The sequence below is a fragment of the Chaetura pelagica genome, unplaced genomic scaffold (genome assembly GCF_000747805.2).
Source record: "Chaetura pelagica isolate M959 unplaced genomic scaffold, ChaPel_1.0 scaffold113, whole genome shotgun sequence".
NCBI lineage: Eukaryota > Metazoa > Chordata > Aves > Apodiformes > Apodidae > Chaetura > Chaetura pelagica.
The window spans coordinates 36619-60404 of record NW_009952806.1 but is presented as its reverse complement, the minus strand read 5'-3'; the positions used below and the strand labels follow the sequence as shown (position 1 = coordinate 60404).

Below are 23786 nucleotides of genomic sequence, written 5' to 3'. Positions count from 1 at the left end.
CCCCCCCGGGGTGAAAAACAAGGCCCTCCCGGAGAATCAGCTCCGGTGTGACCAGCCCCTGTGTGTCCCTGGAGAACTAGGGACTGTGTTTTGTGTCCACACCCTGGAGTGAAACTCCCCAGGTGCCTTTCCCGAGCCTGTTCACACCCTGATGCCCCTCTGCCCACACAGCTCTCCCTCTTTCCTCCCTCCCACCCGCCTCCTCTTGTCTCTGGCTGTGCAAACGGGCTTGGGAACATCTTTAAAATTAAAAGAAACTCTCTCGTGTGAGGGGGGTTGCAGTTCTTTTCTCTGTGTTCCTCTCTCTGCCACACACTTGCTGGTAACTCCTCAAGATGGTGTCGGGTTGGGCAAAGAGAACTATTAAATTATATATATAAATAATTATATATTAAATTTATCTCTTAGAAGTTTATAGATAAAGTTATGTTGCTTTGTCATCACATAATTTCCTTTTTCATAAATCATTTTTACAGTATTAGCTTTGTTACCACTGATGTTTGAGTTTAAGGTAGATTTCATACTAATAAGTGATGCATTTACTGTACAGGGACCTTGATATTAACTGCTTAAAAGAAAATCAGTGTAACTGCTGACAGTCAATAACTGTTTTAACCATAGAAGACCAAATTCTGAGCCCAAGCCAATGATTCTACTCACAATTACAGCTTTTAACAAATATCATCACAATTACAGAATGAACAACCTTTTTATGCTTGCCCTCATGTTTTCCAAATGCAGGACTGGTGTGTGCAAACACAGAATGAATTCTACAGGCAAGAAGTGTATTTCAGTTCCTTCTCCACACGTTTGCAACACGAGTAAAAAACATGTTGGCCAAAGAGCACTCGTGCAACCAGATTTCCAGCCTGCCAACTGGAAAAGGCCACCTGCAAGCAGAGGGGGCTTTGCCTCAAGTCAAGAGTCTGATTCTGAAAGCCTTGTTCAGGAGAGACAGTATCAGTTAGAGCTCCAGCAGTGGATCCATGAAAATGAAGAGTTGATAGGATTGTATTCTGATGAGCTGGAGAAGGACAGCTTAGAAGAAGATAGCTTGGAGGAGATGAGTTTAGAAGAGCAAGAAGGAGCTGAGTGTGACATAAATCCATGTACAAATGGAATACAAAAGGATGATGGTAATGGAAGGTAAGGCACAGGATTTTAGTAGATTGGTAGAATAGTTGTGAGAGGACAAGGGGGAATGGATGAAAACTGGAGGAGGGGAGATTGAGGTGAGACATGAGGAGGAAATTCTGGAGTGTGAGGGTGGTGAGAGCCTGGCCCAGGTTGCCCAGGGAAGCTGTGGCTGCCCCATCCCTGGCAGTGTTGAAGGGCAGGTTGGATGGGGCTTGGAGCAGCCTGGGCTGGTGGGAGGTGTCCCTGCCCATGCAGGGAGGTGGATCTGGATGATCTTGAAGGTTCTTTCCAACCCAAACAACTGTATGATTCTATGAAATAGGACACATTTCTCCATGTGTGGCCCTGAAGAACAGCAACATGCAAGGGTGTGCACGGCCCTTTGAAGCAATGTGACCACAGGATGTTTTCTGGTTCTCAAACTCAACTGTAGCTTCACTTTTTTTTTTTTTTTTGTTATGATCAATACAGGTGGAAATACACTAATATAATTGCTAAAACGTCACAGTTTCCCACTGCAGCTAGTTAGATCTACATGATCTTTAAGGTCCCTTCCATTCTATGATTCTAAAACCTTAAGCTCCTCAGAATATACATCACAAATTCAAGACCAGTTTATCTTGCTACAGTGCTATTAAGAGCACCTAAGGACTTGGTTACACACAAAGATATACTGTTTCATCTTACCCACCTTCATAATTATTATGCCCATTTCTTCAGGATAAGCTTAACTGTTCTGGCTGCCCCACCAGTGCTGGAGGGTAAGAAGGACAAAACCCCATCCCTCACAAACCATAGACTCCCCCTGTACTCCTCCAGGCACTGCATAGAATCCTGAAATGGTTTGGGTTAGAAGGGACCTTCAAGATCATCCAGATCCACCCCCTGCATGGGCAGGGACACCTCCCACCAGCCCAGGCTGCTCCAAGCCCCATCCAACCTGCCCTTCAACACTGCCAGGGATGGGGCAGCCACAGCTTCCCTGCGCAACCTGGGCCAGGCTCTCACCACCCTCCCACTCCACAATTTCCTTGATGACATGATTCCCAGCAGCTACATCTACTCAATCCAGAACTGCAGTCAGTAGAAGGAGTTCCATGACTGTTAACAGGCACTGTTCCAAGCATTACAACATTTAACAGCATTTACCAGCTCCCATTTCAACCAGGCAACCAATGCCCTGCAACTGAGGCCTGAGACCACAGGCTGGAGGGTTTTCTGGAGCTGTGCAGTGAAAAAAGAGCAGGGAAAAAAAAAAGACCAGTACCAACACATCCTCTTTTTGTTCCTTACAGAAGGAGCTGTGCTGAGCAGCAAGGCCTCTACCTGTAAGAAAACTTGCAGGCAAAAACTGCTGGCTTGAAGAAATGCATGTTTGTCCTTATAGCTGTATAAATCTAAAATTAAAATTTCCAGGGCTACCAGCACCTTTGAGCATTCTATAGAAAGCATCTAACTTGGTACAGAAAATAAAATGTAATTTGCTGTCATGTGCATGAAAGGTTTAACACCCAGTAAATTGGGAATAATTCTCAAGCTTAAAGGGATTAATTTAAACCTGAAGTAATAATAATGTGCAGTTTCATTTTAATTGTCTACTTAAAATAAAATGGCAAACAAATGAAGGCTAAATGATTAATAGCATGCTTTTATTCACCTCCTCAACAGGCAAAATGGCCAGTTATTGAATATTTCACTGTGAGTGCAAATGATGTTAATTGTCCTAGAAACATGCTCTAATTTTTAGTAATTTTTTTTGACTGAATACTCTGCTGAATGTGAGGCTCTTCATTAAATGGAAATTTGATTTTATTTTGTTTGAACTTAGCCTAGTAAGTACTCAAATCCAGTCCATTAACCAGAGCAAATATCACAGCATCTACATATGAAACCCCCTCTCTACATCCATTACTAACCTCGGAATTTGAAGAGGAAATGCTGCATCTGCTGTCTACATACAGCACTTTTGTTGAGGAGTACAGAGTCCATCTAACCTTTCTATCAAGTTGGGGGCAGGAATAAAAGGTGCACTTTTTGTCTGCAGATGATTAGAGATGAAGGAGCTCTTCACACTCATTTTGTTCCCATGCAGTGACCTGGCCTCCAGAATACAACTGAGCTGCTGTGCACATATTTCAGCACAATAGAACTCTTTAGCATTGTACTCTGTTATTTGAATCATTGCAATTATATCACATAGTTCTGTACTCACTTCAAAATATGGTAACCTTCTCCTGTTTACCTGTGGTGTGTGACAGCTAATAATGTAAAACTAGTATACAGGATGCCTGGGCACCAACACTTAACCTGAAATGAAAAGCATTGCTAGAGAAACAGATTATTTTCTTATTAGGAGCTACTTGAAATATATATATACAGGCATAGGCATCTAATCAATTTACAAAGGATAAATAAATGATTTGTGGAGATGTTACTATAATTAACTATGCCACAGTTTGGAGAATCCAGCAGGTTGATACAATTACATGGGTTTGAAGAGTCAACCAGGTTTTGGGGCCTGTAAATGTCACTCTTTGTCAGTGCCAAGAAACCAGGACTATACTGCAGGTCCAGTTAAGAAAAAAAGAGTATTAAAATCTTTTTTCTCCCACACTCTTTACTCCTGCCACAGCCTGCACATCCCTTGGGAGCCAATTTGTATGGATTGGGCTCCTGCAGTTGTTTTCCTGTTGGACCAAACTGTAAATCATAAACAGAATTCATTATGGGTTTTTTAAGGCAGAACATCTTTCTTTGCTGTGTGACAAATGTAGTTCAAAGCCAGGCTTCAGATGTGTTAAAAAAAGCCAAATCCACAAATATTTCTGATTTTTGGTTTTCTATGCTTATCTCAAAGTAACTTCTCATTAAAAACAGGCTGCAATTCAGTCTTTTATAGAGAGTTTTTTACTGAAACATCAGGATGTTTTATAGGAATGAGAAGAGAGACTAAAAATAGAGAGCTGTAGGCTGCTGTTCCTCAGCCAGTTCTACTGACATGTGAGAGGGGGATTTTACCAGGAATATCACTTTTCCTTCACACAGCAGTCACTGAAGAATGAGCAACACACACACTGTTTTAGGCCACATCATTTTAAAGGAAACAATAGAAGCAGCATGTTATAATCAATTCATATTTTAGTTAATTTTACTATTGCTAAATTTAGGATAAAGACTGTATTCTACTGGGATCTGAATGTTAAGCCAAGGTATCAGTTACTTAATGATGAAAGTTAAAAGTGAAGAGGAGGTTCTGCCTAAATTTTCTACTAAAGAAAAGAACATTTAATAAAACTGTTCTGATCCCAAACCAACAAATAATCATACTGAATGCACTGAAGTAATTCAGTTGACCATATTTGCAGGACATTTGTTGGCTCAAATTGCACACTGAAAAAAAAATAAATACAGAATTTATGCAATTCATGCATAAATAATTTTGTGTTTCTTTTTTTTTAAGTAGGAAGCAACAGGCAGTGAAGAACTATTTCAGTCAAAGATACAAACCCAACTGGAAGAACACAAAAGAGGTAGCAGGAAAAGCGTGTCAAGGTGCTAGGAGAAGCAGTGAGGACTTCTCACAAGATTCATTTTACCTCCATTCCAGTGGTTCCCCAGAAGAAAAGAATCAACAGGAGGCAAAGTCACAAGGTTCCCCCTTAGAGTTTGGTCCAGAAATCTTGATCCTTCATCAGCCAAATGCTGTGGTCAGCAAAGAACCATCCAGGCTACACACCCAAGAGAAGGCACCTGCAGGTGGATGTCATTTCAAAGGTCATCCCAGTGCTTCTTCACTTCAGATTCAACAAAATCAACCCCAAAGAGCCAAAAAAGACTTTGTGGAAAAGAATAAACAGACTTTAGGAATGCAGGCAAAGATAAATTCCTATTTTCAGTTACACAGGAAAAAGCAGGAAGTTCTTCAAGAGGAGGTAGGTAACTTGTACCTGTTTTGTAGTTGGTGCAAGCTGAGGAGTGTCCAGTGCTAAAATGGAATAGCTGCATGAGCAGGTTAGCAGAGGAGATAAACAGAGTGACATTCTATCATGCTACTCATAATTTATTATTTCCTATGGGAATCTTGTTCACCCTTTATGAAGCAACTGACAATTCCTCAGTTCCTCACAACCCCAGTGGTGTTTACAAGCCTGGTTAAGCTGCTTAAATTCTTGGCCACAAAGCCCATCTGCATGCTCAGAGAGGTGACCTCTCACTAGATCTTAATCTTGGGGCAAAAGAAATGCTGTCTTTTTCCTTTGGGATCTACACTGCACCTTGCCAGTAGTTCTTCTTTGCTGCCTTTGATTTTTCTCAGCTTGGCCAACATGAATGTTGCTAATAATTGTCCCTGCTAATAGCACAGTCCCAGTTTTGCTCAATGCAGCAAATGCAAATTGCTTCTAATAACAAAGCACTTACCATTTTTTAGCTGCAGTGGGAAACTGTGACGTTCTAAAAGTTATATTAGTGTATTTCCACCTGCATTGATCATAACAAAAATGGGAACCTACAGTTGAGTTTGAGAAACAGAAAACATCCTGTGGTCACGTTGCTTTCAAGGGCCGTGCTCACTCTTGCATGTTGCTGTTCTTCAGGGCCACATATGGAGGGAGAGCTAAGAAATGTGTCCTATTTCATAGAATCATAAAGTCGTTTGAGTTGGAAGGGACCTTCAAGATCATCCAGATCCAACCCCCTGCATGGGCAGGGACACCTCCCACCAGCCCAGGCTGCTCCAAGCCCCATCCAACCTGCCCTTCAACACTGCCAGGGATGGGGCAGCCACAGCTTCCCTGGGCAACCTGGGCCAGGCTCTCACCACCCTCACACTCCACAATTCCCTCCTCATGTCTCACCTCAATCTCCCTCTTCCAGTTTTCATCCCTTCCCCCTTGTCCTCTCCCTCCCTGCCCTTGTCCCAAGTCCCTCCCCAGCTTTCCTGGAGCCCCTTCAGGCCCTGGAAGGTGCTCTAAGGTCTCCCTGGAGCCTTCTCTTCCCCAGGCTGAACACCCCAACTCTCCCAGCCTGGCTCCAGAGCAGAGCTGCTCCAGCCCAAGGATCATCTCTGTGGCCTCCTCTGTCCTCTCTCCAGGAGCTCCATGTCCTTCTGATGTTGGGGGCTCCAGAACTGGACTCAGTGCTCCAGGTGGTGTCTCATGAAAGCCAAGTAGAGGTGTTCAGACAACCCTTCCCCCTAGTTGCTTTCTCAGCCAGACCAAACCTCATATTTGAAATCACTTGCCAGATACTAGTTCTGTACAGTACTTGCATGTGAAGGGCCTGGCTTTCTTATGATTGCCTGTGAAATGTCAGACAAGCTGTATTAAGGATTAATTAGAAATGTAATTACAGTTCCTAATGAACGATTATATATGAGTTTGTTGCTTTCAGTTGCTCCTTATTACATATAATGGGGAGGGAGGAGGTGGTGAATTGCCCCACAAGCTGTAGCATAGAAAATTCTTAACCTGCAAAACTTCAGAGACATTCTGCTTCAAGTGACACATTTTCCAAGGCTAATTAGCAGTTGACACAACACTAGAGGGCATCTGCTGACTGCACTGCAGGGAGTGGAACTGTGGACAAGCTTTTTTTTCTAGCAGAGCTATTAAGAGCACTTGTTTTTTTTTCGGTTATAATTTGGCTGATGGTAAAAATAATGAATGTAGATTGATGCTAATTAAAGCTGTGTTGATATGATTATGTTTACTGTTTGGGGAGTTCTGAAAATGTTTCATGTGTAAGTATTGGAGGCAGGGATCAGGACTCCATTGTGCAAACACTAGTCAAAGAGAAGTAATTGGGGAAAAAAAGCTGTTAAAAGCAGGGCTGTGTTCTAAAATTGCCATGCTGAGGGAGCCTTGGGGATGCAGAGCTGTGACACAACAGGAGCCAGGCAGCATCTGTGTAGAAAGGTGGGGTTTTTTCCTCAACACCTTGATAGAGCTTCAACAGCATCACCACCTACTGTCACTGCTAGATCTGTGTGTGCTATGAGTAGGCACTGGAAGAAGTATTTACCTGTCTTGTTCTTAACTGAGACATCCATTGGTCCATCTTGGTAGAGCAGGCAAAAGAAAGCATCTTGTTGACCAGAACTGAGCCAGGTCACCTCACCTGGAAAACTGTATCAAAAGTACAAAACCACCAGGTGTGCAGAGAAGCCAACAAGCCACGTGTCTCCTGCTGGAGCAATCAAACACGTTCTGAATCCTGGTTTTTCCTAAACTGTGTTATTTTGAGCTTTACAGGTTGATGAAGCTGTTTTGATTGATGGGGTCACTGTTGGCTGCCAGGTACTGTGCTAGTGAAATAGTGGTTACACTGAAGTACTTTGCCACAGCTTTTTTTCACTGCCATAACAACAGGTACAACATTTGCAGCCCCATTTTTGCAAGCTTTATAGCTGTTATCTCTGTGCACAGAGACAACAGGCCCTATGTACCAAAACATACTATAAATGTGTGTTGATCTGTATATTTACTAATTTATATAGCATTTTATAAAGCATCAAGTTCTTTGCAGTGTTGCCTGATTCTTTAAGAACCTGATGATGAGTTTCTTTGAGAGAGAGAGAGAGAAAAAGAGAGAGAATTAGTGGCCCAATCTAGCTCAGCTGTACTCAATATGAGTTGCTTTCCTACCTACAAGCCCCTTACTTCAAAGCAAGGAACATAATGTACAATTTTTTAATGGCTCTAGACCAAGGCACTCAGACTCTCTGTGCACTGTGCCTTCCCTCAGTGTAAACACCTAATCAAGATTGCCTTTGCTTCAACAATAGCAGCCAAATGCAATTCGAGAACCACAAGCCTTTGAAGTCCTCCCTGCAAAGGCCGGTTTTCTAGTCTGGGATAATGACATGCCATGATTGCTGTCTTTGTTGTATCTTTTCAGTAGAGAAGCAATTATGGGCCTCAATTTAACAGAATAGGCATTACACAGCTTATGATGCTCAAAATGCAATTTCATTTGATCATTTTCTCAATTTGATTGGTATTAATAGAATAGTTCACCAAAAAATGCTGGCAGAGGTTGTGTCCTGTTCCTCTTTCAAAGAGATAATGTAGAAGTATGCTTTACCTGCCTGGTGAACCAGCAATACAGTGAGTCAGGTTCCACCAAAAACATCTTCCAGTCTGCAAAGCTGTAGCCAGCCAAAGCTCAGGAAACCTGAGTGGTAACTTCTAATTTGGGAACTTTTCTAGTCACAACTAGAGGGAATGTTTTTTAGCTGGAAGAGAGGAGATTTTGGTGACACATGAGGAGGGAATTGTGGAGTGTGAGGGTGGTGAGAGCCTGGCCCAGGGTGCCCAGGGAAGCTGTGGCTGCCCCATCCCTGGCAGTGTTGAAGGGCAGGTTGGATGGGGCTTGGAGCAGCCTGGGCTGGTGGGAGGTGTCCCTGCCCATGCAGGGGGTTGGAACTGGATGATCTTGAAGGTCCCTTCCAACCCAAACCATGCCATGATTCTATGATTGAGGCCATATGCACCACAGTACTTAGCAGGATCGTTTGGGACAACACAAGTATAGATACCAAAATTTAAAAAGCATTGCTAATTGTGAAGCTTTATTGACTGGGAAAAAAAAAGTTTGATGCTTTCAGGAAAAATTTCTCATGGTAGCCAAGTTTCTGAGGATCTCTTGGCTTAGAAACCTGTAGTGCCAGCAGCCACCCTCCAAAAATTGCTCAAATGCAATTTCCAGCCATCACATGGCCATGTGGAGATGTTGTTCTTGTTTCTGAGCTGCTGTTTTGTACAAGTTGTTTGATATTGCTGCCAGGTTGTGTGGCTTATTTTTCTATTTCTGTGGCTACTCCGTGTACTTTTCTGCCAACATTACTCTCTTTTGCCTTCTTTTTCCAACTCTATTGTTCAAGACCTTGCTATGGTGTGTGTCACCCCTCAGTACCTGATTGCCTGGACAATGACTGTCTAGTTGCTTTTCTGTTATTAGTTACATCCACTGGCTCTCATACAAATGAAGAAGCTCAGGCATTTGAGAGTTACAAGTAGGTTTCTGTGCTGCATCCTTCCTGCAATTTTCTTTTCCTCTCTTCTTAAAAGTAGAAGGAATACTTCCTACTACCTTGCTTCCTTTTTCATTTTGCCTGTTAATTTTCTTCTTACCTATTATATGATGCCTAACTTTAGCTTTTGAGCTTTAACAGGAGGCAAATTATTTCTCATTCTTTCCCCAAGACATTTAAATCATAGAATCACAGACTGGTTTCTGTTGGAAGGCACCTTAAAGATCATCAAAGTCCCCTGCATGGGCAGGGACAGACCAAGTTGCTCAGAGCCCCATCCAGCCTGCCCAAATCTTTTCATCTTGTTGGGATGTGACCATAACCATTTTTGGTTCTTAGGCTACAGATCCTCAAACTGTTGATGAGGAACCAGTTCAGAGTGGCCAACTATCCCAGACTGAGAAAATGAAGCCTGAAGACAAATGGGACCTCAAAGCACAGCAGCTCAAGGTTCCTTTTCAATAGAACATGATAATTGAAATATATCTGTAAAACCATCGAAGTTCAAATATATAAAGCTTCAATCTCATTACTTTTGAAGTACCAATTACTGACAAAAAATCCTTAGATACATATCAGTAGATAATAACAATAATTTAATGGATATATTGCTTTATATACTGAATTATTTTAAATCAGATTAGGTCCCAAATCCCAAGAACTCCTGAGCTCAAAGAATCCTATCTGTTTAGAACATGATTTGGCTGATAAGAATGCAAAAGCACAAGAGAGTCATAGAATCATCATAGAATGGTTAAGGTTGGAAGGGAGCTTAAAGATCATCAGGTTCCAACCTCCCTCCTACAAGGGTCACGTCAGATGGTTCGTGAGGATTCTGAGCTTGAATTGTCCCCTAGAATCCCCATGAACATCAGGGGTTTGCCACAAAACAGAAAATGCAGCAAATTTGCACTGCCCTCCTCCATGCACATGAGTCTATAGGTCTGGTTTATGCTGGCCTTTCAAACCAGTGCACTGGGATAGTCTTTGGAGCAATAAAAGAAACTGATGAAGAACCAAGAACTGCAGAACCAGCACTTCAAGCCAACTGGAATTATTATTTGCACATCTAATTACTCCCTTTGTATTACAAGTATTTGAAGTAATTCAGTCAAACTGTTTAAATTCCCTGCAGGTCACTTCTGTAAAGGACAAACAAGATTTTATGCTGCTGTTCATTGTGAGAAGTGTGCTTTATATATGGAATTGCAGAATGAAAGAGGTGTTTTTCAGGGCTTCCATATAGATGGGAAAGCATTGGCCTGCTCCCAGTTTGGCAACAGTTCATGCTTTCCACCAGTATGCCAGAACATTCATCATTGCAGCAGAGGTCAAGCTAACAAATCATCAGCTTGGCACCAGGAGTCAGGATTCCCCAGTGCTAAAGCCTTGGCCAAAACATTCAACTCTATATGTGGATTTAATACCTACCATTAAGTAGTTATTCTGAGTGCATGTGCTATGTAGTGATTGCAAGTATTGCTAACAAAAGAACCCTGGAGAGACAGGAGGATGAAATGGAGGATTTTAGAGCTGACAAAGATTAAATGGACTGAGAGTGGATTTGTATGTTCCCTATGATTTCTATATCCCCTTTCCTCAAAATGGGCAACATCTGATGCTGTAATTGGGAAGTGATAAATAAACTTCAGAGCTAGAGTATGTTTAGCTCAAGACAATAGTCCTGGTGTGCTTAAATTCTTAAATTGTTCCTTAGCCTTTGGATCATGTTTTGCAGGATACAGGGTAGGGAGGACTGCTTGGTTTAGAAATCATTGACATCAGTCAAAATTCACCCCACTTTTGATAACTTGTTTTAGGATCACCAGAAAAAGTTCTCCCAGAGAAATCAAACAAAATGCACCCAGAGCCTCAAAGGGAGAGCTTTCCCAAGGAATGATATCCAGCAACCACTGGGGACACCAGCAGAACCAAAGTCCAGCCACCACAGGCACCACCAAGCAGCAGAATTTCCCACTGCTCCCATGCAGGCTGTGGAGCAAGACAGCAGCAGCACACTCCAGAAGCAGCTGGATTCAAGTCCTTCTGTTGGCCCTGCCACTAACACAGCAGCAAATCCACAAACTTGCCTCACTCATTTCCCAAGATCAAGGCATTTTGTTAATCAGGATTTTCCTGCCTATCCTCTTCACCCAACATTACAGAAGTTTCACCCAGCAGAGGCTGAATCTCCAGCATACACCAGCAAGGAGAGCAAGAAATACCAGCATGATTCTCCAAATGGATTTCCACATCACCAGCAACATCTACACAACCATGTCCCTCTGCAGCTTTTCCCAAGAGATAACAGTACCAATGGTCAAGCACATCCAAACCAGAGGAATATTTCATCTACTTTTAATGCCAATCTTCAAGAATTGGTGAAGGATCAGGTATCCCTTCAGGATTGCAAAAGACACATTTATGTGGATACAGAGTACCAGAACTATGCTGTCAGTAGTTTATGGTAAGGATACAGATGTTAATATTATTATAACACTGTGATGCCCAGGAAAAATAGAAATGGACAAGAAAATGTTTTAAAGTCTAAAGTATAAAATAATTTTGCTACAAACATGCCACTGTAGATTACTAGTAACTTAAGATTCACTGTAAATACTTATTTTTAAATATGGTTTCAGTTCTATACTCTGGGCAATCTTGCACATAGAATTTTCCACAATTGAAAGCTTCCTCCTGAGAAGCTAGAAAGTGAAGTTTAAAAGCCAGACAGCAAAGAGCACTGGGCATAGCCTAAGCCTGTTGCTGGCTGCCTAGAGTTGTAGGCTGGAGTTCTATCAAAACTTGCCTTCCAGGGGGAAGATCCAGAGTCATTCCCATACCAGTTATGGGTCACTACACATGGGGAAGGGCATGGGAGTCCTGAGTCATGCAGAATTTCACCTGTTTTGATAAAAATGAAAGTTTTCTTGTACATAGACAATTATTTCAGTACTCAGCAGGCTGGATCCAAAGCCATGTAGGTTTTACTGGCTGAAGGTAGCTTTGCATCAGGCTGCAGGTTTCCCCATTGTCATTTTTCCATTAATTTGAAACAGTTTCCATACACTTGGGTGCAAGCCAAGTCATTGGGAAACCCCATCTTTCCATCTTCATGTTCCCAGTGTGTTGTGTGAGCAAGGATCATTGCTTGTTGAGCTACCTGCTAGAAACAAATAGAGATTCTTATTTTTCCCCCCTCTTTCTTCTTAATCTTCTGCTCACAGGTCACCAACAGCCCGTTATACAACCTCCCAATTTCCACAAACGATGGGGCAACACCACCAAGAAATCCCTCTTTTGCCAGAGGCTCACTTAGCTGACAGGCATTTGTTCAGCCTCCTTCCACCTGTAATTCCACAAGGAGAAAGTGCTTCAGGGTTAGATCCAAGAAAGGGTGAAGGAAATCAACTGAAAATAAGCCAAGGCAACTCAGAAGGATGTCTGATCCAGATGGAAAGGCAAAAGCAGCCTAAAGTCAGCAAGAAGGTAAGCAAATAGATGTGGATTGAATGGTTCTACATTTCTGATTCCCCTGCTGATTAACAGATTATTTTCTTAATAATCCAAAGGTGGATAAAACAAGGAATGGGGACTGAGAAATATTTCCTTGCTACAGAGATTGACACACACTGACTTTCCCAGAGCATTAAACATGAAGGGACAAAGGTGGAAACAGACACTAAAATCATGTTATTCTAAACAGCAAGGCTGTTCAGCACCAACCACTCCCTCTGTCTGTTCCAGTCTTGATTAGCTCTAAGAACAAACAGAGCAGTGTTTGTCCTTGAAGTTATACAGTGATAAAATGATTGAGAATAAAGCTGTTGGTATAAAGCAGCAGGTAGTCAGGCCTCAGATCTGAGCAAACCATTCTCCTAGTCATGCCCATTTGCTGTCCAGCTCAGATCTCTTGGTTTCCAAGGGAATCAAACTGAACCACCATAAACTTAAAGGATTTGTAAAGCTAACAACATAAACATTATTACAAGTCTCCTGATGATCCCATTTTGGTCCTTATTAAAACCTGATTCTCTTTGTCTTTTCTGTGTCCAGTTTCACACTGTAACCAGTTAATAGGGATGCAGTGGAGCAGCAGAGGGAAATCCCTGAGTATCCATGGCAAATTAATTGTTTAAGAAGTTAGCTCCAAGTCTCAGGGCAGACAAACTAAACTGGAATGATTACTCATGTGTTTCATCTAGGAGGCAGTTTGTGCTTTGCTGCTTGAATGCCTCTAAGAAGAATTAGCTGGATTATGATAGTAACTGAAGGGCAAATTTCCTTCCCTTTCTGTTCCCCTGACTTCAGTGTTACTGTCCTGTATTCTCATTAGCTTTCTCCTGCTTCAGAAGTGAGGAATAACACAGGGAATAATATTAGAATCATAAGATTGTGTCTCGTGGAAGAATCCAGGTTTTCCTAATGAACAAACACAGTCACACTCAGCACAGGAGGTGAGAAAACCCTGGTTGTGTTGTAAACAGCTAACGAATCATGCACAGTCCCTTCAGTTGGAAGTTATATGTAAATATATCAGAAAAGAATAGGATTAACTGACACAAACAACACATTTGAAACATCAAATAGAAGATTCAGTGCATGGAATTATTTTCTCTGCAGTTGAGTTTAGCTTGAATGTGCCCTTTAAAGAAATTCCCATTTCATTTGGATGTAGAAATTCCTTGGTGTTTCTGCATTACTCTTTGATTGAAATTGCTCCAGAGCTGATCCTAATGAGTTTCCACTGACAAGTTTTTAAAACACAGTCCTCTTCTAAAAATTAATCTAATGTTCTTGAAAGAGATTTAAAAGATTCTGGAAGTGCTGGGGTCTTTGTAAGTAATGTCATGAAGTACTGAAATGGCATCACTAAATCTACTTCTAAAGCTTCTGCTGTGCTGCAAGGCAATTCTTTTTCATGTCTCTGAGCAATTTTTCATTGCAGTTTTGAGAATTAAAAAAGATTACTATTACTAATAATATTTGCCTGGTTTTCTTACCACCATAAATCAGGTGCTTTTATCTGCTTTGCTTATAACAGTTTCTTTGGAGTTTCATTCAAGCTGTTTAAAAAAGAAAAGCTCACAAGAGATCATTTTGGAGTGGGAAAGTATTGCTTTGTGATTTGCAATTACCTGTCTAGATTCAAAGGAAATACAGTGAAATTTGACTTATTGCAATTAATTCAATCTTTTTGGTCACTTACAATCCAGAGGTAGGACTGAGAGTTGAATCCTGCTCTTATCTGGGGTGTCCACTACAGACTTGGTTAATTATGCTCATAGTGAAATCACAGAAAGGAAAATCTGCTGTTTGTTTTTTCAGCCATGTAACTCAAAAGGCTACATAAATCTGAATGTGAAGCTTGGAGGCCTTGGACCTGACTATGAAGCAATCAAAGAGAAAGTAAGTGATCCTATGTGATCTGCTTTGCAGTTGTGAGCTGAGAAATGAAGTAAATGTGGACAGGGGAGAATGGCAGAGAACCTCTGAGAAGGAACTTAGAATCATAGACTCACAGAATGATTAAGGTTGAGAGGGACCTGAAAGATGATCCAGATCCAACCCCCTGCATGGGCAGGGACACCTCCCACCAGCCCAGGCTGCTCCAAGCCCCATCCAACCTGCCCTTCAACACTGCCAGGGATGGGGCAGCCACAGCTTCCCTGGGCAACCTGGGCCAGGCTCTCACCACCCTCACACTAAAAAATTTCCATTCCATGATTCTGTTATTAATGAAACATGTAATTTGAGACCTTAAAAGTAAGCACAGAGGTTTTAGAAGTCATTGCAAAAGCTGACAGGAATTAGCCCAGCCAATGTGGAACTGAACAGATACATCGAAGCATTCAGAATAAAGGTGCATCTGTCACATTTCTGTTGAGCTCTGTCCTCAATATGGTCCAATAAAAAGCTCTTAAGAATAAAGAGTGACTAAAAAAGCTGTGCTATTTATTAGGATTTCCTGTTCTGCTGAGGAATGATCAGTAGCATAGCCAGGCAAAACAAGAGAGGTGCAAATGCAACACTCCAGTGGCAAAAGTGTCAGATTGATGGATCCACTGAACATGGAATTAATCACACACTTTTTTCCTTGTCTCAGAAGGAGAAATTAAAACACCAAAAGGAATATGCCAAGCAAATCAAGGAGTACAATATGAAAAACATTGCTTCGGTTCCAAGGTCACCTGCAAAACCCCAGGTGACACCTTCAGCATCAAGACAGAAGGTAAGGATATGGTAAGAAGGTAAGAACACCCCAACTCTCCCAGCCTGGCTCTAGAGCAAGAGCTGCTCCAGCCCTTGGATCATCTCTGTGGCCTCCTCTGGACTCTCTCCAGGAGCTCCATGTCCTTCCTGTGTTGAGGGCTCCAGAACTGGACACAGTAAATAAGACTGGGGGGAAAAAATACAAATAAGTTTCTAAACTTAAGAAACTCATGCTGCTTTTTCTCTTCTAAAGACAAAACTTCAGAATTTAAGGGGGCCTCCAGTGGTGTCAGAAAGTAAATCTCCTTGAGGTGTTTTTTTGCCCACTGCAGACATTTTGTGCAGTTACCAATGAAGCATCTTGTATTAAACACTCCCAGAAACAAGGTCAGGAATTAGGAGAACTATTAATATGACTGAACAATAGAAACACCTCAGCTTTCTTGGAAATACTGGTCAGATTTTCCCTTGTTCAGTTACCCCAATCTTCATATCTTTAGGCTCTCGAATATGCTAAGAAGATTCCTAGACCAAAGAATTCCAAGGCAAGACAATCAGATGAAGAAGTGAAAGAGGAAAGAGTTCTGCCACAAACATTAAAAGGAGCCAGTTTGCTTCCAATGGCATCCTTGGAATCTTTGCAAAATAGACACAAGAAGGAGAAACAAATTGTAGCTGCTTTCAGTACCCTTCATGTTTTATAAGTATTTTGAAGTGATCAGGGATATCTTCAAGGAAAACAACTGAACTATTTAATTATGAGGTATGTTCATCACATATTGATTGACCATTTCACTGAAATATGAAGTGGCTTAAGTGTAATCATTGTTAAATTTTAGAATCAGTTCTATTGCACCTAATTTTTTTTAAATGCAAACAGTTCCATTTTAAATATTGTATCTCTGTTGTTCTTTTTCTTCCAAATCAACTGTTGCATCTTTTCAGACTCTTCATCCTGTTTGCTTGTCACAGCGGATTCAGTTTTAGACATGTCAAACATGTGGCTATATCTCCAAGACAGCAAAAATAAACATCACTTTTGACAGGCATGATCTTAATACCAGCAATGTTCCTCTTTTTGAAATGCAGAGACTTGGGCAAACTGTCCAGAAATAAAGCCAAAAGTGATCCACTACTTGTGAGAGAGAGAACAAAAAATGTGCACCCAACAGAGGAGCTGGTAATGACACAATAGTGATTATAAATGTTACTCTGTTAGTGAAGAGTTATCACATCAACACCAACATTTTGAAGCTTCATCTGAGACAAGAAAATTCAGAACAAGTGCTGGCTGATCATGCAGACAATCTGTTATTAGGCACAAGCAGTTGGAGAATATGTGGAGTAGCTAAGGATAATTGAGGGCTACATGTTTGAGAGGAAACAGCTTTTAACAGATGAAATATTTAAAAAAAAACCCTAACAACAAACAGATGGTTTTCTTACCATGGTTCAGTTTCTTTAACTTTGAAAATTAGGAAGTCAAACAGATGAAATGTGATTAGAACACACAGCAAGGGAATTTTGAGAAAAACACACTAAAATCTCCTAAAAATAGACTAGTTAAAAGGAAAAGAACCAAACAAACTGCAACCTGAAGATTATGTGGAATTGCTTTATCCAATTGATTAACTCCCCTTTAGAATGGGAGGAGAGAGAATTAGTCTTTGAGGGTGAGTCTCCTTGAAGGAATGCCAGGTTGGAAGGGACCTCAAGAATCATCTGGTCTGACCTATTATCCTCCATCCTCTTTGGCATCCAATCTGATCCAAGGAGGCTAACAGTGGAAAGGTAAGGGGGAGAGGGGTGTTAATTAAAGGGAGAATATATTGGAATTGGGTTTCTCTTTTTCAAGATTCACCTTTTGTTAAAGGTAGAGATAGAAACGTGCAAGACTTCACCTGTTTCTGGGTTAACTTTTCATTGGCTGGATGACAGGAAAGAATGCCCAGGGAAGCTGTGGCTGCCCCATCCCTGGCAGTGTTGAAGGGCAGGTTGGATGGGGCTTGGAGCAGCCTGGGCTGGTGGGAGGTGTCCCTGCCCATGCAGGGGGTGGGACTGGATGATCTTGAAGGTCCTTCCAACCCAAACCAGTCTGGGATTGTATATAAGAAGCATCTTCCAGTGTGGGTCAGGTTGTGTTGGAAACGTTTTGCCTATCAAAGCACATGTTCAAATGTCCACTGCAGCTTCTGGAACTGAACCACCCTCTGCTATCTCCTCACCTTTGGGAGCTGCATTTGCCTCTTTATGTAGAAGGCAGATGCCTGTGGTAGGATCCATCAAGCCAGGCTGGGTGAGTGTTTCCATGCTCTGCCAGTCGCTGCTTCCCTTTTATTTTGAAACCAAATGGTAACACTTTGAAGCATTTCTGATTAGGGAACCTCAACTTGGGGTTTTTTTCTGCTTAAAAGTGGTAATCCCCCCTTCATACAAATCTCAAGTACCTATTTTAATGAAACCTTCAGATGAATATCAAAGAGCTATTTACTTGTATCTAATATTTTAATTAGATTATATTCTCAATTTAACCCATTAAACCCCCTTTGATGATCTCCATGTTTAGTGTTTAGCCCCAGATGCTGGAGGTAATGAATATTGGACCTTTGATTTAATGAGAACTTCTGCCTTTCCAGCCTGACTCCCTTTGTATCCCCCTTTTTTTTATTTGCTGAGCTATAGAATTCAGTTAATTGAAGAAGTCTCTTACCACCACACATTAAGGAACCTAAATTAGCATCCCTTTTCTGATTAGAAAATGCAAGCAGACATGTTCTCTTTGATCTGAGGATTGAGTTGAAGTAGGCAACAGTCCCCTGAAAATGAGCTGATGGCCTTATTATTTGGCTGACATGCAGATGTGTCCATGTGGTGCAAAATGCTTAATGTCTTAATTGATCACCTTCCTCCCTGGCTCTCTTCCTGCTGCCTTTTAGATCTCCCAGAAATCTGGGTGATCTTTTGGGGTGTGTGGAGCGTTTCATCTATTTGTTTTTAAAAAAATAAAAGAATTTAAGGAAACATTGAAATACTAAACTAAATGCCACATAAACTCATAAAAAACTGCATCTGGGAGAGGGTGGCAGGGACAGAGATTTATTTTTTTACAAACCCTAATCATGATCATCTCAGAAAGCATTTGGAAAGGACTGGGTTCACTGGGGTTTTATTTTGTGGGCTGTTTTGGTTTTGTGGGGTTTTTTTCCTCCCAGAAAGACACATTATTTGCAGCATATGTGGAAAGAAAATCTTTTGATCTACCTTGATACTAATGCAAATTTTTTTCCTGCTGCCTCACAGATATGGTGGCACAAAAAGGGACCATCCAAGTAAATGATGAGCATCCATCAGCTTAAAAGCAAAGGCCAAAACTTAATGCCTTTCAAATTAGGAAGGCAAGGAATTTAAATGATGAGTAGGCCTTGAATTTTGCATTAAGTATTCAGGGAGAGCTGGGGCTGGAGTAGAACCTTCCAACCCCAGCACAGCTGTCACAGGGTGCAGGTACTCACCAGGAGCACATGCTGCCTTCACAGGGGCAGAAATGGTTGTGTGTAGACCACCCAACAGAACTTGTCACCATGTGCTTGGTGGGCCCTTTCCAGTGCCATCATTTCTTAACATTTTAGATTCAGGAAGTGTAGAAGCTGAGACTACCCTGAATGGTCAAAGAGCCAGGGTCAGTTGTACCTAGGAGCAATGCTGCTGTGATAACAGCACTGTCACATTTCTTCCAAAGAGAACTGAAGTCAGGTCTCATGAGACCTCACCTGGAGCCCTGTGTCCAGTTCTGGAGCCCCCAACATGAGAAGGACATGGAGCTCCTGGAGAGAGGCCAGAGGAGGCCACAAAGATGATCTTTGGGCTGGAGCAGCTCTGCTCTGGAGCCAGGCTGGGAGAGTTGGGGTGTTCAGCCTGGAGAAGAGAAGGCTCCAGGGAGACCTTAGAGCAGCTTCCAGTGCCTGAAGGGGCTCCAGGAAAGCTGGGGAGGGACTTGGGACAAGGGCAGGGAGGGAGAGGACAAGGGGGAAGGGATGAAAACTGGAAGAGGGAGATTGAGGTGAGACACGAGGAAGAACTTGTGGAGTGTGAGGGTGGTGAGAGCCTGGCCCAGGTTGCCCAGGGAAGCTGTGGCTGCCCCATCCCTGGCAGTGTTGAAGGGCAAGTTGGATGGGGCTTGGAGCAGCCTGGGCTGGTGGGAGGTGTCCCTGCCCATGCAGGGGGTTGGATCTAGAGGATCTTTAAGGTCCTTCCAACCCAAACCATTCCATGAGTCTATGAACCGTCTCACAGAAGGAATGGGCAGCTGGCTCAGAGGCTGCTAACTCTGACAAAAACATACTGGCTTTTCAATTAAATATGTTAAATAAGGCAGAGTCTAAAAGCCATGTTCCACAATTATCTCCAAAGACAAGCTGTCCAAGATGAGGACCATAAACCAGACAAGATTATGTCTAACTCCTGCAGTCACTGAATACTTCAAGTAAACATGAACAAGCTGCAATATCCAAACAGCCCACAAACCAAGCATGTATTTGATCATTACCACCTCAGTTCCAAAATAAATTATAATAGCACAAAGAATATGCCTTTTGTTTTCTTTTGCATGTTGCCCAAACATAAGCACTCTCTGCCTGAAAATAAGCAGGTGAGGAAAGGACCAACTCTGGTGGCTGCGTGGGTGGTGTGAGAAGGAGCTCTAGATGCACAGAATCAGAATGGAAGGTGAAGACTGAGTCTCCTCTGGTGACAGCTGGCAAAGGTGAGCTGAAGCAGCCTGCCTTGCAGAAGAGCTGCTTTGAGCAGAAGTGATGCTGAGCCAAAAACCTGGATAGAGCAGATGCTAAAGAAGCATCCAGCAGGTCAGCAAGAGCTTTGCATAATTGTGAGTGCAGAGCAGGCAACTGCAGGTGATGCCACAGGGCTGGGGGTCAGCAGCACCTCGGGGCTTGATCCAGCAGTCACAGCAAAGGCAATGAGAGAATTCTTAGTATTTCTTCTTAGGAAGAAATTCTTGCCTGTGAGGGTGGTGAGAGCCTGGCCCAGGTTGCCCAGGGAAGCTGTGGCTGCCCCATCCCTGGCAGTGTTGAAGGGCAGGTTGGATGGGGCTTGGAGCAACCTGGGCTACTGGGAGGTGTCCCTGCCCATGCAGGGGGGTTGGAATTGGATGATCTTGAAGGTCCCTTCCAACCCAAACCAGTCTGTGATTCACTAAACCAGAGAACACTGAGTCTTCACTTTAGGAAAGCAAATTGAGTGGTCCCAGCAGCAGCTGAACGAAGCGAGTCACAGAATTTGTTCAGCTTGTCTTTGCTCCTGGCATTTCAAAAACCTGTGTCAGAGTTACCTCATTATCATGAGTTAAAACCAGCTCATGCCTTGAAAGACTATCCATACCTTAAGACAAACAGGTAGAAAAGACACTGCAGTCCACAGTGAGATCATTCTTTCTTCTCTTAGACACAGACTTTCCATCTGCCGCTGCATGGACACTATGTCAGTAGCTGTAGGCACCTCAAGGCACTTCAGCAACAGAGCTGGAGGTGTTTCACCTAAGCTTATTATGCTATAGAAACAAGATAAATCCAAGGTAGAAATAAACCACTTTTTAAGCCTAATAAGACCACCCGAGCAGGAGTTTGTAGTTAATTAAGGTGATGCTGTTAGTTATTTGGTCTAGAAGAGAGGAAGAACAAAGTCATCCATTCAGGAGCCTGCAACACTCAGGACTTTGCAGGGCAGTGCTCAGCATCCTCTCCATGTTCTCCCACCTCTTCTCTGCTCCCCAGCACAGCCCACACCTGCAGAAGCTTCAGGAAACCAACGTGGGGGGGGGAATGTACTAAGTACATCAGCCAGCAGAGAAAAATCAATGAGAAGAAGTTGCAGAAAGAACTTTCCACATGATCCAGGTACGTGCAAGGCTTGGATCACTTGCCTACCACAGAAGGAAAAAAACTGGGCTGGAACTGTTTCCCAGCCTCATAACATTTGAAAACATTGAGGGCAGCAAACAAGAAAATGCTCAAAATCAAAACAGAAAGCAAAGGTTCACAGAAGGATTTTCTAGAGGGTTGGGGGTTTTTTGTCTGTTTTCTTTAATGAAAACAACCAAAAAAAGAAACATGAATCACTTTGGTGTTCAAATAAATTAACAGGAAAACAATTGAATTCCATTTCAAAAAAGCACACCAGAATTTCAGTGAAAATCAAAACTTCCGTGGATACATTGAAAAATAGGAAATACACCAAAATTAAATATTAAAAATAGTCAAAGGCAGGAGCTCTAAACCATCTGTCCCCTACTCCTCAAGCTTCTTGAAGAGAGCAGCAAAAGGAGAGCAGGAAAAAGTCAACAGCTCTCACTGAATAAGGCAGGACCCGGCAATAAAACCTGATTTAACTCATTCAAAGAGAAAACTCACTGAAAATCACAAACAAAATGCCTCCCCAGCCCTTCCTTCTTCCCAGCCCTCTCTCCACACACATGCTCCCAAAAGCTGTCCCACAAAAGCTGGTCTAGAAACCGCAGCCTCCCATCACCAGCCCGGCAGGGATTGTTTCCCAGCCTGGAAGGAGCTGCCTGGTGAGGGAGGGGATGGCTCAGGCAGCCACTTATTTCTTCCCTCTCTCTTCATCTCAGGGGGTTTTGTCCTTGTTTCACCAAAGCCCCTGGGATAAGCAGCCTGTTCCCAAAACCTCCCGTTCCCTGCAGTGTCCAGGCTTGGGCTGGGGACCCTCCCGGGGCTCAGCAATTCACGGGCTGCAGGTTGTTTGTCCCTGACGTTGCTGGGGATCATTGGCTTCGTTTTTAACCACGATTGTCATTTTAATTGCCAGCCAAGATGCCTGGAACCGCCGAGAGGCGAAGACAGGCGGGTGTTGGTGGCTTTATTTTCCCGCTCAGCACAACTGCTTTGCGAAGAAGAAAGTTCCTGCCGGGCAGGGGAGGGACAGCAGAGACTTGAGTGTTCATCGATTCATATGCTGACCCTTCCTCGTTGACCTGGCACGGCTGACGTGTGATCATGCTGGTGGCAGGGAGAGAAATGAGCTCTCCTTGCACCTCTGTGCACCCTCGCTGCCACAGGGGTCCTGGGGGACCGAGGTGAGGATCCCTGCGGGTTTCAGCTGCCCCCACCTCACTTGCTGTCACCTCCAGCACCGTCTGGGTGGTGGCACAGGGAAGGTGCTGTGCTTTTTCCTGGACATACACCCAGTGCCTGCACCTGAACCCCAGGATCCTTCCCTCCCTCAAGAACCACCACCAGAGCTAGAAACCACCAGCCCACGGGGGTGCAACCCCCCCCGGCCCTGCCCCTGCAGCAGGGAGGAGCACCAACCAGCTCCCGGGGTGCTTGGTGCAGTGGGACCCTTCTTGGTTGCACAGCATCCGATCACCAGCCCCCCCAGTCTGTGCTGGGAGGGCAGAGCCCGGCGGTGCCCACCGACTGACACCACCATCCCCTTGGCATCCACCAGATGCCTTGGAAAAGAGCAGTGTGAACACAGGAGAGAAGGGAGAAGTCGCTTTGGCACGTGCGTGCCCCCCAAAATTCTGTCACTTGTGCATCTTGAGCTGCTTTGACTTTCTCCTTTTTTGCTCTGTGTTCTTCCCAGCTCAGGGTGATTTCACCCACCTTTTCCTTCAGCAACGAGAGGGCAAACAATTCTTTGCACAAGCAAAAGGGATCACCCACGTAAAAAGAAGCAGGCTTTTCAATATCCCTTTTCAATATCCCTTTTCAATATCCCTTTTCATCCAGGTGCAACGTTTGTTTTTAAGGAGCACACCTTTATATTTGCTCCTGCTCGTCTCTCTCACTAAACTAAAGGGATTTCTCTTGCGTTTCTCTCAATTCTTTGCTGCCCAATCCTATTACCGCAGACAAGTCCACCTGAGCAACTGGTGGGAAGCCCAGTGTGATGCAGACAGAGCCTGTCCCCGGGAATGGCAGCAGTAAATGTGGTCAGGAAAGAAGAAAAACCAACACAAGATTCTCATATCAATATCACGGTAAAGCTTCGCTTTGATATCACTTTTAATAGTTCCTAACGAAATGTGCCCTCGGGGGGAGGCTGACAATCAGCAAGGAGCAAAACAACCAAATAGTTGGTGGGCGATAGGGATGCAGAGAAACAACAGCATCGAATGGGAAGGTTTAAGAGCCACTTGCCATCGCCCGCAGCCGGGAGGTGCTGGGAGAAGGGAAGAGCCGCAGAGCCGGGAGAAAAAGCCTTTCCAGGCAGCGACCCCAGCACTGCAAAAACGATCTGCGGGTGTTTCAAAGCACGTCAGGGCTTTAGGAGGAAATCCGGCGGGTTTACGTTCGAATTTCGAATTAAATTCGATTTTTTTCGGGAGGTGGGAGGCATTGCAGCAAGGATATTTCGGGGGAGAAAT

The 23786-nt window shown here is 43.2% G+C and overlaps 1 protein-coding gene across 1 annotated transcript; it reads left to right on the top strand.

Moving 5' to 3' along the window:
• Nucleotides 1-763: 763 nt before the first annotated feature.
• LOC104386413 (chromosome unknown open reading frame, human C11orf63) lies at nt 764-16086 on the top strand. Its single transcript, XM_009995023.1, has 8 exons — nt 764-1146; nt 4601-5069; nt 9509-9619; nt 10990-11636; nt 12397-12658; nt 14498-14578; nt 15276-15401; nt 15883-16086. The coding sequence occupies exons 1-8, from the start codon at nt 764-766 to the stop codon at nt 16084-16086; spliced, it is 2283 nt and encodes a 760-aa protein (XP_009993325.1).
• The last annotated feature ends 7700 nt before the right edge of the window (nt 16087-23786 follow it).

Excerpts from the sequence above, each read along its gene's own strand:
- LOC104386413 (XM_009995023.1), top strand. The coding sequence starts at position 764 with ATGAATTCTACAGGCAAGAAGTGTATTTCAGTTCCTTCTCCACACGTT. Across the intron at positions 12,659-14,497 it reads AGCCTAAAGTCAGCAAGAAG|CCATGTAACTCAAAAGGCTA; the intron begins GTAAGCAAATAG and ends TTGTTTTTTCAG. Across the intron at positions 15,402-15,882 it reads CTTCAGCATCAAGACAGAAG|GCTCTCGAATATGCTAAGAA; the intron begins GTAAGGATATGG and ends TCATATCTTTAG.